General features: G+C 34.2%; 1 protein-coding gene across 7 annotated transcripts in view; it reads left to right on the top strand.

Annotated features, from left to right (window-relative positions):
• Nucleotides 1–993: 993 nt before the first annotated feature.
• SERCA (Sarco/endoplasmic reticulum Ca(2+)-ATPase) overlaps nucleotides 994–18615 on the top strand; it is a 28620-nt gene continuing 10998 nt past the window's right edge. For 3 of the 7 annotated variants that reach the window (XM_053769600.1, XM_053769602.1, XM_053769598.1), the window contains exons 1-2: nucleotides 994–1143; nucleotides 9375–9519. In XM_053769600.1, coding sequence (XP_053625575.1) covers nucleotides 9402–9519 — 118 coding nt within the window. In that variant the 5' untranslated portion in view covers nucleotides 994–1143; nucleotides 9375–9401. Of the gene's footprint in view, nucleotides 1144–8206; nucleotides 8366–8790; nucleotides 8987–9374; nucleotides 9520–18615 lie in introns of those variants that run through there. The other 4 variants (XM_053769601.1, XM_053769603.1, XM_053769599.1 and 1 more) reach the window with 2 other exon arrangements.

Below are 18615 nucleotides of genomic sequence, written 5' to 3'. Positions count from 1 at the left end.
TGTTTAAACTTATTTATGTTAGTCACAAGCTTGTATTCTCGTCAGAGAAATGTAATTGCATTCAAAACGTGACAAAAAATTCATATCCTTGCATTAAACCGTTGGAAGCCGATCCTGGGCACAGCATCTACTCGTATCTAGTTATGCTTATCATAATGCCCACTGCATTATGCAAACTGAGACAAGCAGAAGTAGGTGAAATTCTATTTGCAAGATTTTATTACACACAAACTTCGGGACAAGTGAAACTAAATAAAAGCTTGTAATATCTCTACCTACTTATTTTTCTACATAGATTTTTTCATACTAAAATTGTACTAATGCTACGGTTTGCCTACGCCGTAGCAGGACCAATAGTAGCTACGCCAAACCGTAGTCGTAGACTGTAGATCGACTACGAAGTTTTGTGGACGCTACGCCGTAGCGGGCCAGCATGCTACGCTAAAATTTCGTAACTCGTAGTAATGGTAGAGTGTGTGCACACATTTTTTGATGAAAAAATATATCCCAAACTTTTATTTCGTTTGTATGTGACGAGATTTTGCCTGAGTGATTTTCCTTTCTGAAAAAGCAATTTCACCAATTTGAGGATTCACGAAGATATAGTTTTTAATTATGTGTAATAATTAATTTCATTAAAATACTGTACAATTACGGTATTCGATATATGGTATTTTTTGTAGCTGAAACATTTCGTGTTAATTGTGTGCAAATCATTGTTTGCTTCTGGGGCAAGATTTTACGATGACCAGTTAATTATTTCAATTTTGCTTGTTATAATTTGTAAGTTTAAGGCTATGACAATTTTGACATAGTACCAAATTGCAAGCTTGATTTACGGCTGGCGAGTGTCTGTTTGATGGTAATTTGGTCTCTATTGCGTGGAGTTAGGTCGTTGGAGATGTGCTTGTGGTAGTGGCGAGGTGCGCTCGAAGGTTGGTGCCGGCGGCGCGCTGGCACCGGGCCCGCGGCCCACCACAAAGCTTATAAAAGAGTCCAAATATCTGCTACCGCGCCCGGCGCGCACCACTTCTCTCGCTCTCCTCATGGGGCGCGCTAATCTCACTCGATAGTACCTTCAAAAAATATTTATATGTATTATAATCACAAACCTTTTATTGGGACCAAGTGATAAGTGATACGGTAAGTTTCAAGTGGTGTTACCAACTAAGGATAGTGATTTGTGCAATGTGACAGTTCAGTGTTGCCAGATTAATGGACTGCGGTTTCAAGATTATGGACTGAGTGTTATGGCGAATCACGTGTCCGTGGATGCAACAAACTTAGTGTACCCAGAAGTAAAGTGGTCAGTCAGTGTTCGAAATGGATTCCTGTTGGCTGCCAAGTCGATTATAACGCAACAAGTGGCGCCCTCTACTGTGTCACTCTGTGCATTTCGATAGAAAAGTTAAAAAAACGCAACCATTACTTCTGGATACACGACATTATTGTTAATAAGCGTAATGACCACTGCATCAACTCTTTCGAAATCCAAACCTGTTATTTTCAAAATGCATGCAAATTATGACGTCGTTAGTGTCTCTGTATGCTACAGATGGAGCTATATTTAAGTGCGTTGCGTCGCTATGACGTAATACAATTTGCGTCACAGATAAAAAGTATAGAATACATTTGAAATAGTTATTCATAGCAACAAATTAAATCATCTTACGCAACACTAAATGCGAATCACCTAAACTCTCGAGCCAGATTTTATGATCATTTTATGAACTAATCATCGAACCGGCCAGTATGAAACTTCAGAATTCTAATTTTATGCGAGATTATTAGTTTAATGTTCACTGCAGTAGCTCGCAGCTGTAAAAATGCTCTTAATATTTTAGTTATACTTCGATGTTCTGTTTAATGACAGTCGATCGGATATATTACCTCATACAGTTTCATATAGTATGTGTGAAAATGCTCTCAATTTCTGTGTTTAGCCCAGAGAGAAGAACAAAGCTATATGCTAATATGCTCTGACGTCAATACGGTCTGTTATAACTCATAATGGTAATATAGTACAGACGCATTAGTTTCATATTCATAGACGATTGAGATCCTCGTATCAATAGTGATGTGTTCTTTCTGTTGAAACACTCATGTTTCCTCAGTAAACGGTCTAACTATTAACCTTCGTCGAATTTTATTTTTTACGACCAGCGAAATAAACTTTCAGCTACCTAAAAGTTTATCTCGCATTTCATATTTGTTTAAACAAATTTAGTCTTCAATGAAGCTCAACTATAAAGTTTATAATAACTTTTAAATAATTAGCGAGAAATTTGAGAAAAAATATCACATAAGGATAAATTACATATCATACATGCCATATGTATAGTAAACTTGTGAAGGGAATAAATTTGTCATTGCCTCTCTAAAACAGTCGCAAATGAGCAGCCAGCAACAATAATTTGTTGTAATGAATTGTACTCGTAACCTTAATGTAATAGTAGGTCGAGCCACGAGGTTATAAATAATGCCAATCATATCCATATACATGTCAAATAAACTCTGTCCAAATCCCAGTGGTCTGCAATGGCCATCAGACCTGCCAAAGTGGATTACGACACACTCGAGTACTATAATTCTATTTCGATTATTACATTCGCCTGTTTATTTTAGATGACGAATAGCATCGCGAAATAGAAGGTAGTACGCACGTACGTACATACGTACTTATATCCGCGGAGGTAAAGATTCATTTCGTTACATTATCTTCGGAATTTTAAAAGCATGATTTGAAATAAATATTACTTTTGCTCCTCACCTTTGCCTTCGGAATATTTTTGATGCTAGTTGACCGTGACTTGGCTTTATCTGTGGGCTGTCTGCTAAGCTGATGATATATATATATATATTATGAGAATAAATGTGAAGATCTCGTACATTCATTTGGCACTATTCTGTTCTTGTCGGCGGCGATGATGTTCAAGGGCACACATTATATTAAATTTTCCGGCTATTCACAGTACTACTAGAATTTTTTCCCCATAGACTTACTTGTAGACCACTGGCAAAATTGGTTACCAACATCTTTTACATTTTACATCAGTAATTGTAGAAATTTTCAGAAAAATAATCTTAATGCATACGAGAGAAGAAAAACGGCACATATTTATTAACTAGTTATTTAATTACATATCGCAGATCGAAAACAGATACATCGTAAGCAGTGTTGTGACACAATTTGATACAAAGTTACTACACGTATTCTTTGCCACACTTCATGTGAGTTGCCCTTGAAGCAGATGCAGGTGTATTCGGTGCATTTGTTGCCAAACCTCGCTGTTACAAAATGACAAAATAAAACTCTGTTAATCATAACAAATCTCAACTTTTCAATTCAAAATACTCATGTATTCGTCGAATCAAAAAACAATATAATTTGTAAATAGAATAGAATCAAATTATGACTCGCTGTGCGGTCAAGAGCGATCGTTATGGTCACCGCAGCTTCCTCACGACATTTGACAGATTTTATGGAGGTGGGTAAGCCACGCTATGCGCTTTATGCCCTACTCAATTATAATAATGTGTATTTTACGACTTATTTTATAAACTAGGCGTACATCAACCGTAGAGAACTTATAGGATGTAAACAAACTCTATTTAATTGGATAGGTACCTTGGTACAGAAAATTTAAACTTGGTACAGAAATAGACATGTCAGTCCATCTTAATCCAAGCTATAAATACTAGCTAAGTAGATACTAAAAGGTAGCAAGAAATAAACTTATGAATGTTTTCAGTACACGAGATAATCAAATTAAGATATGTAACTCAAACAACGTTAATAAACAAAACAATGTTTTAAAAAAACCAAACAAATTGTATTAAACCCAGTTAGTACATTGACTTTGCAAATGAACTCGCAAGAACAATGTTAGTGTAATCTTATTTATAAAGCGATTACTGACGCAATTTACTAAACAATACCTTTAAATTTCATCACTGATAAGTATCACAGGTTCTTCAACTCGTCTACAAAGCCAAATCATATTTGATATATATACCAACTTGAACGAAGTTTAGTTATATTATGAGTGTTTACAAAATTACACAGAAGAGTAATATCCCACAAATTCTTTGAACTACTATGACCGTCTTAATAGTTCAAAGAATTCAGGCTTGTTTTGAAAATTATAATTATTCATAACTTATGGTTATTAAAAGTTTTATGTCCTTTTTATTGGATCTTTGTTATACTTTATCTGAATGAAACGAACACTGATAAACACTCATGATTAAAATTGCTCTCTAAAGCAAGTCTGGGTCTTTAAGGTTAACGAAATTTTGAAAGACTTTTGGAATTAGTCTATCTATGAGTTTGAAATTTGTTTTGAAAATTTTAAACCAAGTTGTATGTTTACTTAAATATTTGTATAAATATTATTAATATTTGAATTTATCTCAAGCAATTGCAGACATGTAGTTAATAGGTACATTTATTGGTACACATAGACAATTTTAAGGCAAGAAAACCATTATTTTCCTTAAATAACAAATGAATAAATTATTTTACTCGTGGGAACTAAACCCAAAATATAACTGACTAACTGAATAACACGTTAAAAATTAATTACAACAATTACGTAATTTCTCATTTGTTTAACTTTTTCGCGGCGAATTCACGGAGTATGATCTACGCACGTTTATTCCAGACACCGAAATAGATGTTAACATTGGCATTCAGCTGTTTCCCTGATGATATTCTATTTTCTCTCTCTAAATTTATTTCCAGTGCTCAAACTCAAGCCTGACATTTTTGCCGTGGTGGACAGCGACCAATATCGTAAATTCAGATTTTAAAGACCGCGGTACAGCTCCTCAATTGTGGAGTTTATTTACAGAATCAACCGGCTAGAATTACTTTTTGCCAGTCGCAGTATTCGAGAGCAAAAACTCGCATAAAATGAAATGACATTGAGAAAGCATAGAAACATTGTTTACATTACTAATTATAACAAACACTTTGAAATCGCTTTTGCCACACGAGCTGTAGTTAAGTATTTCTAATTACTTCGCAGTGATTAGAATAATTAACAGAAATTTCTGATATTTTTACATTTAACCAAATTAAATGTTGAAGTTACTGTCTCGACTAGATTCAGATACAACATGTATACAATAATTGAAGAGCTTGCTTTCATTTGTTATTATTGGTTATTGACATTAAAAAAAACGTTTATTATTTCCCTATAAATTTAAAGAAAATGTAACTAAACAGTGAACTCGTAATTATGTGGTCATTGTATAAGTCTGTTTACTATCCACCTCTCATTGAAGTGTAAAACATACCACGTGGTAGGTAATCTTAGCTCGCGTTGGAAAGTATACTTAGTATATATGTGTAACATTGCTCATACTATGCTCAATGCTATACTTCTTATACAAAAAACTGTACCTACATACCTCAGCTGCTATAATAACATTATATATACATAACTTATTACTCTAATAACTAGTTAAGTCAATGAAATTTGATAGCAATCTGTTTATATAATTAATTGATTACGCGACACAAATTTAAATGTTAACTGCTAAAAGTATTCGCATTTTAATACAAACATTTTATATGAACCTGTGTTTTCAAGATTCATTTAAGTAGTAGACGAAACACGAAATACATAATCGTATCTCATCCCTTTGATGTAAGCTTTGTCATGTGAAGTCACGTGGGCAAATCAGCTGGCACCAAGTATTGAATATGACAGACGAGCACTGCTGTTAGCAGAAAAATATTCGATCTCATAGATCAGTGTCGCGGCGGTCTTGCCAACTTCAACCAATGTCGAACACAGGCCGTGCACTAGATGTTGTGCCCTCACCTACAGATAACCTAGATACATTTGAATAGATCTAACGAAATTTTTTCTCCTTTCATTGTGGCCTGGGCGATATGAAACATAAAATGTACCAGCTGCTTCTCCTTCCGCGTATATTGTCAAATTCAATTATGGGAAAAAATTTTAAACTAGACAATCTCCTTATAGGCGATGGACTGGCAACCTGTCAATATTCCAACAAGAAACCCTTCACGGCTAAACTGTCTACCTCGTAAAGGATAAATACGCGATACAGTGATACTGTATAACTATTTTTCTTGATAATTTTACACAATGTCTAAATTCAAATAATTTATTCAGAAATTAAACCTTCACAAGCACTTTTTCTCGTCAATTGTTATATTTATATTATCTAGCAAAGACCGTGCACTGAATATTAATCTCATCACGTTTTTCTAAAGATAACATACATTGTGATGTCTCAACGCAAATACCGAGTAACATCAATTTTTCTCTGCAATTTTAACCAATGTCGAACATACGCTGTGCGCTAATTGTGCACTTCACCTACAAATAACCAAGATTTTGATTATGTTCCTCGGGTCTTATATTATATACCTAGTAGGTACCTATATGTACCTATCTAACGGAAACATTAGTTACCATCATATTTCAGTCTTAGCTATTTTAACAAACCAAGCTAAACCTTGACAAGGTTTCTCATGTTTTAAATGTGAAGTCATAGTGCATTTAAAGGAAAAGTACTTAAGGGTGGATATCACGAGTGTTTTAACTCCGCCGCGCCGCGGGCTCATTAGTGTTTATTAAATTGTACCTAACACAGTAATCAATTTAATTATCCTATTTTATAAATAAACAAAGTACTGGTACAGTATTAATTTTGTAAATTTGTAATTTTTTTTAAAATCTTAATTCAAAAAAACGCACGTGAAATTCACCATCTAAAATGGCTCTATCGAGCCATTTTAATAAAAAAGTTAGAGCATCCCAATCCCATCCCAACTAATATTATAAATGCATAAGTAAGTTTGTTATTTCTTCGCCCATTATGTAATGGACCAATTGTTATGAAATTTAGTAGACGGGTAGAAAACAACCTGGAATAACACATAGGGTACTTTTTATCCCGAAATTCCCACGGCAGCGAAGCTCCGGGGCGTGGCTAGTACCACATAAATTATTTTTTGTCACTATCACACTTTATAACATTTGATTTTGATAAAAAGAGACAAAACGTATTTTAGCGCAACGTTTTTATGAATAACGGTAGGTTTGCCTAAAAAAATTACATTGTTTGACATAGATTTCTTTGGACAACAACTCAGTTTCATCATCCAATATCTGATCTGATCATAAAATTTGTGCCTGAAGTGAATAAAAATTGTCCCGTACGTTGGTATACCCTACTTAAACAAGTTAGCCTTTAAATCAAACTTTAATTTAAACTATAATTTATCAACAACATTGGTTTTTAAAACTCAATAACAATCATATACTTAAACTGCCACTTTCGTGGCGTGTGGTTCCGCCCTAGAATAGGATCACTCCATATCCTCTCGTGGATATCGTACGAGGCAACTAAGGGACACACAGCCCAGGCAGCTGATATGCAACAAAAGCATTCCCAAGGAGGGTTGACGTCAGGCAGGCGGCCGGTTGTAAAAACAAAAGGTTTTTTTTTTAAACAAACTTCGCGGCTTCACAACCCCAACGACCGGGAACATACAGAGATGAGAATGAGACTTAAAGTGTCACTTTTGAACAGTCTAAAAATATACTTTGCTGTTCCGACAACATGTCTTACAATAACTTTCAATATAACAATATGTTAATTTGTAGGTTTTTGTGGTATCTACCTAAGTAATTGAGTAGGTATACAATTTTATTAAATGCACAAATATTTGCCCATTTAAGAGAAAGACGAACCTGTTAACTATTATTAGATTAACTAGAAGTACAAACTAATGAAAGCTCTCACAGAGTCCTTCCTCAAATTTAACACCCCTTCATTTCTAGCTTTAGTTAGGGTTATGGTGACTTTCCATTAAAATAATTATGCTGTAATTAGCTACCTTACGCATAACTGAATAATGAATATCATTTCAAATTTACAATTAAAGCTTATTAGGTACAGACGGATAGGTAAAAGTTTTTATACAAGTCACTAGTTAGCAATTTTTATTTTATGAAATCCTTTCAATCCAAGTATTTTACCATATTGTATAACTGATAAATTCGAGCGATAAGTTTGAAAAGTATCGGTCCATCAGCGCGCCGGAGCTCGTCCCGGGCAGCCGCCGCTATAAAAAGATCGTCACAGGACAGCCGCGACGGCCGCGCGCGACATGCAACCCTGGAAAGCGACTCGGCTGTGCCATCGAGTACTGTTGCCAAAATAATTAAAGAAATCTCCGTCGGTGTCCCTCCACCGCGCCCGCGCCGCTCTAAAATCGTCGCTCTTCGCCCGGGAGTCGCTACTCGGGGCGCGGAGGGAAAACATCTCCCGCGCCACTCTTATTTCTTCTTTCCTTCTCGACGCTGTCGAAAATAATTCAGTAAGTTCATCATAACACATAAAAATCACATCATTTGTGAGTGTACCAAGTTCAAGTGTCAAAAGTGTATTCCATGACGCCAAACATATTTGTGAATCTAAGTGATAAAGTGTTACATAACGCGAAACAAACTTCGGAATTTTAAAAATACCGCATTTTGTGGGCGCCTAAATTTTAAAAATAGCACAATATCACGTGGTACACAGCCGACCTATAGCATTGCTCCACATTTATTCAAGATCATAAATTATGTTTAGATATTATAAACGTGTATGCGTCAAATAAAGCTCACAATTATTTAATTTGTAACTGATACAGTATAATTTAATTTAATTTACAGATCAAATTTACGTTCATACATTAATATGATTTTAATTTGACTAAAAAAGTTATGAACATCGACGACAGATGGCGCTTGTAGCGATCACTTTTCTCATGTCAGTTTACGAAAAAATGACGGCAGGATTGGATACGTGTTCTTGTAGTTTATGATATTTACGAGAAGAAGTATTAGCTTAGTACAAAAAATAGTTTGTAACATTAAATATTTAGATACGGACTATAAAAAATAAGTGAAGTATTTTTAAGAGACAATCTTTTCTCATGTATTAAAAAATCTCGGTGAGTGATGCAGTGGTCAAAACGGTGCTTGCGATCTAGGAAATTGCTAGTTACCCAATATTGTCGCGCTTGTCCTATTTTACGCGTAATAACCTACAATGTGAAGTGTAAAATAGTGAAATTGGCATCCATTTCATTTTACTTCAGTAGTCCTAATAGCTAGCTAATACGATTTTGATTGTTACTATCAAGTGTCACTGTTGAGATTTTTCTCTTTGAAGAATATCGTATATATAACATATGACGGTCATCGAGAAAGGATCCGATATTATTGTACAATAATTTGTCTTAAGATCGTCAACCGTCGTATTATCTGAAAGACATAACCTCAAATTCTTGAAGATGATGACTCGTCATTTCTAACCTATATTGTCTTCTTACCTTCTAGAACTGACGGCAACGTAGTAATTCCACCATGGAGGACGCTCACTCGAAATCCGTGGAAGAAGTCTTAGGATATTTTGGCACAGATCCAGACAAAGGCCTTAGTCCAGACCAAATCAAAAGAAACCAAGAGAAATATGGGCCAAATGGTGAGTTTTCCTGTTGATAGTTATTTTTTAGTTTATAAAAAGTGTAGTACTTGTTAGTAAAATTAAAAATTTAATAAATCATCAGAGCAGTCAGGCCGTATTCATGTAAACATTATGAAATACTTTCTATTGTTTACATTATTTCATACAGATTCTGCAAATGATATTTTACCTTTAATCACTGAAGTCAACTTTTACTGCAACAATATCAATATTTACAAAATATAGATCTGAAATAGTATAATTGTTTTGATATATAGATTTGAGATCAAGACTGTCTTTTAGACAATGACCCATCACTGCTAAGTGTGAATATGTTGAGTTGATATGATATACTTTTAACTGAAATATTTCAAAGCTATTTTATGTATTAACAACTTATCAGTGTTACATTCATTATTATCTATTGTGCCTGGGTACAGATGCAGCTGGATGATTAAGTCTTGTCCAATGACTTCAAGCTTATTGATAATTAATTCATTCATATTGATACAATCCTCTTATATTTATAGATAAACTAAAATTTATATGGTTAATTGTACATTAGTCATATTTTCAATGTAAAATATACCAATTTATTTACATTGTAACTTTGACTATACAATTTTATTAAACATAAATGAAATAGATCTTAATCCTTCAAACCAGGAGATATAAAAACAATTAAATAGGATCACAGTCAGACTGGGCTATCAGTCTGAACTGGTTAATTGTCTTGAATATATCAGAAGCATCATCAGAGGAAGATTAAAACTTGTTCAATATTTTAATCATACTATAAATGAGTCCACAGCTGCTTGTTACTATTTCTAAGTAATTCTTCCACTTGTTGATTTCAATTGAAACCGATGAAGGATCCAACAGTTAGATATAAACTAAAGTATAGGAAGCTTTTTATCTAAAATAAACCAAAGTATAGGAAGCTCTATAAGGTGACATATTTCAAAGGAAGGATATCAGCACTTCACCTTGTACATTGCTATTGACATACAAGATAATATGACTCCAGTCCATACAAATACAACAAATCAAAAAGGTATTTCTAAAAAAGTTGCTATTTCCAAATGTAAGGCAGTTTTAATGGAAAATTACAGCATATCACAGTTCTTTTAAATATTAATTTACAATATCAGCAATATTTCTGAAAAAATAGCTTAGTACTTTTAAGATTAATATTAATTAACTATATTTTGCTATTAAGAATAATATATGCATAACATATACTATTTTATCTTTTGTTACATTTCATAAGGCATTCACATTTTAGAGTATGAATATTTGCATTTCATGATATCTAATACCAAATTCAACATAATTCTAAATACCCTCAAAGTCTATTTTATGTACAGTTTTACTCAGAGTTTTAGTGTACACACAATTGTTTAACATAGTTACAGGAACACAAATACTCAATTTTTCAAAGATACTACAAACAGACTAATTTGTTTCCATATCACCATGGATTACACACATCAAAGTTCACCCTTTGATGTGGTTATTTATAGGTAGGTTAATTCCACTTTTATGAATATTAATTGATCATTGACAGTAATCATTTTTATGACGGCCTCAATAAATTTGGCTGTATTGAAGATGTGTGCTTATAATTTCCACTTATATTGATATATACTGCCTTCTGTGATCCAATAGTCTTGTGAGTTTATAAATCATACTTATAAGAATACTTCGTGTGGTAATTTTTAGCATTGATATATGATTTTTAATTTGAATTACATTAAACTGGTAATGACATTTTTGTACAACTAGCTGCGGCCCGAGGCTCAACCCAATGGGAATTTCAGAATAAAAAGTACCCTATGTGCTATTCTAAGTTCTGTTCTACCCATGTACCAAATTCTCACACTCTCACATTCAAACTTGCATTCATAACATTAGTGGGATTAGTAAATATGTAAGAACTACACATTCTAGCTAATCCCCAAAATTGAATGGAGATTTATTGAAGATTGCTCTCAAAATATCCATTAAAATATCTGTGTATAATTATGTCCATGCTTTTAAGGCATTAATTTAATTTGCATCAACTATCAGTCAGGGTCACTTGAAGCTTTGCCAGTTGGATGGATTTGGCTATGAATCACCTGTGTTGACAACAGCACTTAAAAATAGAGGAGATGCCAGGGTGACAAGGGTTGATAAAAATTTAAATATAAAATACTAAACTTTGTCATTCAAGAAAAAGCAACTGTCTTATACATAAATTCATTATTTAAAATACTGAAAGGATGTAATACAATGTGGATTCCTCAAGCAGATATTGTAGCGACATAACATCTTGCCATTACTCATTAGACCTTTTTGTAATAAAAAAAATAAGTACGACTAAATATTCGATAACAATCAGGTTTCTGATTATGACGCGTTTCGACCGGCATCGTTAAAAGATGTTTTGTTATGACGAATATGAAACATTCTGCGTAGTAGCATCCATTTGAACGCGAAATGTGAAAAATGGGGTCTGTCTATTGTAGTCTCGTCCGAGATACTAATTTGTTTGAGCGGCCAGACGTTGCTATTGTTTAGCTCTTCCCTGACAAATGTTTCCTTGATGTGCCGCGATGATGACCCACCCAAATTATTTTCAGTCTGAAGTCTAACAACGGTTATTTCTAGACCAGACATCCTTTAACTAAGAGCCAAAAAATCTTATTATTTCTGAGTGATTGTTTCTGGATTATGAAGTTTGATTCGTAATGGAATTTAATCATGCAGTTGCATCAAATTAAATAGACTATCAGGACTAATTGGGTTGATAAATTGCATAATGTAGAGTGCTTTTATACCAAACAGAATCTGACGAAATGCATTATAGTTATAATACGGTAGAGTGAAGCCAAATACAACCTAAAGCAATCTCAAGTTTTATTGACGTTAACTCCACTGTGCAAATATCAAATATTTGTGTTACCTATCAGGACATTCTGATTAATTTAATATCGAAGAAATAGGATTGGGGTAGGTTTACTAGAGCATGTATTGACTAAATATATCAAAAATAAAACCTTGCAAGTAAATGCTCCTACGCCTGCGATTTGAAGTAGGTATCATATATCGAACGTACTCGGGGCAGGATGATAGATAGAAGATTGTGCATCAGTGCGTCAGTCTCGTTTATTTATAGTAAAAGTAGAGTGGTGAACAGCCCTCGGGGAGGTGGTGCGTGTGACGAGCACAGGCCAGCGCCCTCAGCCGTGACAATGTCATTGGTGCGTACCTATAGCACCCTGCTCACCCCCTCGACACTCTTTTTCATTATAAATATAGAAAGGGACGATTGAACTGTATGCTCAATTTAACATGTATGTTTCAGTGCTAAACATTTTTTTATTGGGCATAATTGGAAGTTTCTAATTGACTTATCATCTTATTACGGGTCGCTGTTAATGAAACATATCAAGATCTACGTTACAATTTGATTGTGAAACGCGCATGTACAAGTAGACAAGATATAACGACAGATTTATTGATTGATCGAAATCATATTGAAGTGACACAGATAAGTCAATCCAATTTATATCGGAGCTGCAGTCAAATACGAAGGGGCCTCTGCCCCTTGGTTTAAATTGGACTAACTTTATTAATACCGATGAAATGCCCCACTAAATTCCATTAGCAGATTTCTGAAACTTGAAAAGGTATTTCAAATGTTATATAAAATCGTAACATCGAACAATGTCAATTTACTGAATATTACGAACGCTATCGATTCGTGGTTCATGTCTATCACTAAATGTCGACTAATATATCAAATTCGCTGACACGATTTTTTGCGCGGTGCAGTGAAAGCACCTTTCGCTTCATTCTGTTTCCATTTCGTAGTATCCATTTTAGAAATATTTCTTTGTAAACGATACAAATCTAACGAAATTTGTTTATTTTAATGAGCTTGTATAACTCATCTGATGGTTATTTATCCTCTGCCGAACCTGTAGACTGTTCAAACGCAGTCACATTGCGGAAAACTGTGAATTAAAATAAAACTACATTACAATTTATTTTTATAGTTTAAAAAACGTTGTTTATCTTTATTTACCTGTGGAATCATAGAATTTTTTACGTCAAATCCTACTCCAATGCCTATTTTTATCCTTATACATATTTGTCCACAAACCCATGATTATATACAATAGTTTACACAACGTAATGACATTGCTGATAAAGCGACACAATTTGCTCATTTGCACAGCGCTCGGCGATTTCTTGTAATTTTCTTTCGCATAGGTAAGATGAATTCGAAAAGTGCAATTTAGAGAGTAGACGGGCAGGTTAATTTTAATATGTGGGAATGGGTTATAGGTATAACCTTCTAATGGATTTCCAACGCGCTAGTGTGAAATGTCATCCCAAAAAATCACGAGTAGAACGATGAAGTAATAATCCAAAGTCAAACACATTGCCTTATTTACTATTGAAAAATACGAGTATAATCTAATAATAATACAACTTTTATGTATGTCAATAGCAAACAAGGTTACTACTACTAGTTATACGAGATAACTCATTAAACCTAAACCTACTGAAAATTCCATTGCGAATATAAAGCCGGTTCTGTATCACCGAGGATATAAACTATAATTAATTACTGTGCAATATATTATAATAATCATGACACTACTGATATAAAGAATATATTAAACACCCCGGGAATACCCTGAATAACTGCGGTATATAGAATAAGAAAAGCAGAAAGACGAATCTCCGTAGAAATATTATATAGACATTGCGTGGTTTATTTCGGATGAGCTACGTTGGCGGGATGCTACTCTACTATAGTAAATCTTTATGCTAGCTCCACACTGTCGCCGAATGCATGAACATTAGTAGTTGGTATTAGTGTTTTTATGGCAAACTGTTCAACGACAGCGTGAAGCCAGCATTACGTTCCAATCTGTCATCTGGACGTATGCTTAGTTACTTCTTCAGCCACACTACTTTATTATTCACTTCGTATGGTCTTCCTCATTCTTAATTATCAGACTAGTATGCAATCAAATATATTGACAAAACCTAGTTATAACATCGCCCTTATCTGTATTGTTTGCATCGTTCCGTTTTACCTTAGCGCATAGTTATCGCTTTCATGGGTGTATTAATTAGGGCAGAAAATCTGTTCGAAGCGCATTAGCTTTTCAAATGTATATTATGTAAACTGGAGTAGTATATAAATCCATTTAATAAATCCCTTTATGTACAATGATATACATAATGCCTTATGTCAATATTTTATACTAGTTCACTTCTTGGCCAATTACTTAAAGAGCTATTATGTTCCTCGTATTTTTATCAGTGATAAGGTTATGATAATATAATATTGTTGTTTAATTTTATTCAGATGATTTATCGATGACGAGATAACCACTCACTTGTATACTTGCATATCTTATTTAATTTTTAGGCTTATTGTCCTAAAATAATAAACACGAAAATGAGATCTATTTGTTACTTCTTTACCCTTTATCTACTCATGCAGTTTCTCAGTTTAGGTACTTTTTTATTTTAGTTATACGTGAGCTTCGGTTTATAGATATTTATTGACTCATAAAGAATACAATAATTCACTTATAATGAGTCTAAGACTAATTTATAAATAATTTGTAAAAAATATATGACGCAAATAAACAGTGTAGTTTTCGAAGAGTTATGCTATTTACAAAACTTTGGTGTAGATATGATTTTTTAGTCTTCCTTTAAACAAAGTCAAAGATTTTATGTTTTTTAAGTCTTTAGGTAAGTCATTAAACATTTTAGCTCCTTCGTACAATATATCACTCTTTCCATATTTAGTTCTAGGTGTGGGTAATTTTATTTTATCTGTGTTTCTTAAATGGTGTTTATATTTATTTATCGTAAAAGTGATTTGTGTTTGAATTTTCTTTTCAAGAATTTTTTTTACAAGAATGCACATTTTATATTTATATAGTTGTTTTAAATTGAAAATTTTTGTTTTTTTATAAAGAGTTACAGTATTCATTAAATAGTCAAAATTAAATAGTGTTTTTATTACCTTATTTTGGGACCTCTGGATCAAGTTCATATTTGTTTTATTTGCACTACCCCAAATTTCAATCAGATATTCGAGGTGGGACCTTACTAAAGAATTATATAACGTGTACTTAATCTCAAATGGGATACAAGAACCAACTCTTCGCAAAACGCCACGCAAAGAAACTAGCTTGCCTCTAAGGTGTTCGATATGAGGTTTCCAGGTGAGTTTATCATCAAGATGTAGTCCTAGATACTTTTCTTCGTTAGAGCGATGTAATTCTTCACTATTAATAGTAAGACACGGGTAGTGCGGTATTTTTTTATTTTTTGCAGCAAATATCATGTAGCTAGTCTTTTTTGTATTTATTGTTAATAAATTACACTGGCACCAATCGTGAAATTTGTCGAGGTCTGTTTGTGCTGTATGAATTAGCTCCAAAAAATCAAGTCCGAAATAAAATAGACATGTATCGTCTGCATATAAAGTTATATCGCCTGTAAGTCCGATTGTAGTGATATTATTAATATATATTAAGAACAAAAGGGGTCCCAAAATAGATCCTTGTGGGATTCCATAAGTAATACTTTGTGGTTTACTCTGGTAGTCTCCTATTTTAACAATTTGATATCTGTCTGTTAGATATGATCGAAAGATTTCATAAGTCATTCCTTTAATACCAAGGTTTTCTAATTTGTCTAAGAGTAATGAGTGGCTTATGGTATCGAAGGCTTTTTTAAAATCTATAAAAATACCCAATCCAAACTTTTTATGGTCAATGTTTGTTTTTATTTGAGATACCAGGTCAATTGCCGCAGATAGTGTTGAGGATTTACTTCGGAAACCATATTGCTTTAAAGTTATAAAATTTAATTTTAATAGATGATTGTTAAGTCTACGGTATAGTACCCTTTCAAATATTTTTGATAGAATAGGTAACACTGAAATCGGCCTATAATTGCTGGGGTCGGTTCTTTTACCCGATCTGTAGACTGGAGTAACACGCGCTATTTTGAGGGAGTCAGGAAATGTGCCAGTTGCTAGACATTTATTTATACAGTCTGTTAGATCTTGTGCGATAAAGTTAATGATTGATTTTATAGACTTCAGGCTAATCCCGTCAATACCAGCACTAGCGTCATTTTTTAAGTTTTTCATAATATCACATACTTCGTTCACGGTGCATGGTTCAAATTCAAACAGTTCAAATTTAGGTTTTGTGTTTGTGAGCTTCGTATCAAAAATATTATTTGTCGCTCAAAGTGAAATAGGTACTAGTCGCAGTTTAAATCCGTGCTCTGAGGAATACCTCCTCTCGCTAACTAATATTGATAGATTGTGTATGTTTGTAACACAATTGAAGGTCAGTACAAGCCACCTGTAGCAAGGTGGATCTTGTGTGCTCAGATCTCATTGTTACATTTCTAATAACGTCTTAAGGCCAATACTATGTAAACTGCACACGACAGCTATTTCCAGTTTTCATATTATGCAAAGCATGCTGACATTTAACAAGTGGCGTAATTAGTCAACACTAGGACTTGGTGCAAAAAAGATATGGTGCCCCACCCAAACTAAGTTATTTAAGTTTGTTTACTGTATAAAATTATCGAGAGCCTTGAAAATTTTAATCTTAAAAAATATAAATCTTGAGTGTGGGACGTTAATAAAAAATCCAGTCAAGATCTGAGAGCTCCCTGAACTGTGCTGCACTGTCTACTCCTCCGGTGGCTACGCCACTGGCCATAACTTTATTATAATATGAGTTCTCGAATTGTATATTGTGTTCGTCATAGACAGTCGAGGCACGTACGGAGAGCGATTTGACGTGGCTCTTTATAGGAAGTCGCGAGCGTCTATCGTCTCTGCTTGTTATGTTATGTGTGCTTGTTGTGGTTATTGATGATTAGCGACTTTGTCTTGACGCTGACACGGCAAATAACAGGTCGAGACCATTAATTGACAACCACGCCACATACAAACAATACTTTTTTGTTCACTTCAAACTTGTTCTGAGATTTTTTTGTAATATGTTTTTTTTTCGCCCAAGTTACTTTCCGCTTGTTTTTAGGGTATTCTATTGTACGGAAAACAAGCGCAGATCTGACACTGATTTTATGATCGGCCTAACGTCAACTCTCCTTGGGAATGGGGTTTTTATCTATCATCTGCCATGGCATGGTCCTTAGTCGCCTCGTACGATATACGTGCAGGATATAGAGTGGTTCTATTCTAGGGCGGAACCACAAGCCAAAAGTGATTGATGTCAATGATGTTGACTAATTGCTTACATTACTGTCGGTGCGGCCGGACGGCACCGAACGCAAATAGAGTCGGCAAAACGATTGACTTGGCGCACGTTGCCCGCAGTTCGATTGCAGCTGAACATCGCGGCTTTTGAGGGCAGATAATATTGGTTTCTCAATACTTATGTCTCTGGGCCAGCTATGTTTGCAGGATGCAGCTAAAATAGCCGCAGAATGGGCCCTGACAAGAAATAAGCTGGCCCGGAATGATATTGATATCGATGCACATATTTGTTATTATAATCACTCGAGAATTCTTGATCAGTCGCTGCCTTCTACTTACCTTTAATTTGATGTCCCTTAAATAACATACAGTCAATCGTCCTTCGCTCATCTGAGGAAATTATCATCGATCAGTCATTAGTTACGTACATGAAAACAATTGATTCCACAACGTTAGCGGGCGTGATTACGTCAACGCTGACGTAGGGGTCATTGTGCAGGTCGCTACGCAAGAACTAATAAGTAGCTCTGCTGCTCTAGTAGTTGCCATTGCTACCTTGCCCTTCAAGAACAATCTTATTGCTTTTTTCTTTGTAACTTCAACACACGCAACGCCATTAAAATAAAAATAGTTTTTATGTTGTCTGGGTTTCCCTTAATCCCATGTTTCTGTTGTCTAGTTATTAGTAACTTAGTCGTTTTTGTTTACTCACAATATGTACCACAAACTTTCAGATACAAGTCGTTTATTTCTGATTTTTTAGACTTGTACTAATATTACCCCGTTGAAGGATGACAAGCGTTTCCGTCATTATAACTTTAGAAGAACATAGGGCATCCTTT

This window comes from Plodia interpunctella, chromosome 3 (genome assembly GCF_027563975.2).
Source record: "Plodia interpunctella isolate USDA-ARS_2022_Savannah chromosome 3, ilPloInte3.2, whole genome shotgun sequence".
NCBI lineage: Eukaryota > Metazoa > Arthropoda > Insecta > Lepidoptera > Pyralidae > Plodia > Plodia interpunctella.
Note: the sequence above shows the minus strand (reverse complement) of the source record. Positions and strands in the feature narration are given on the sequence as shown.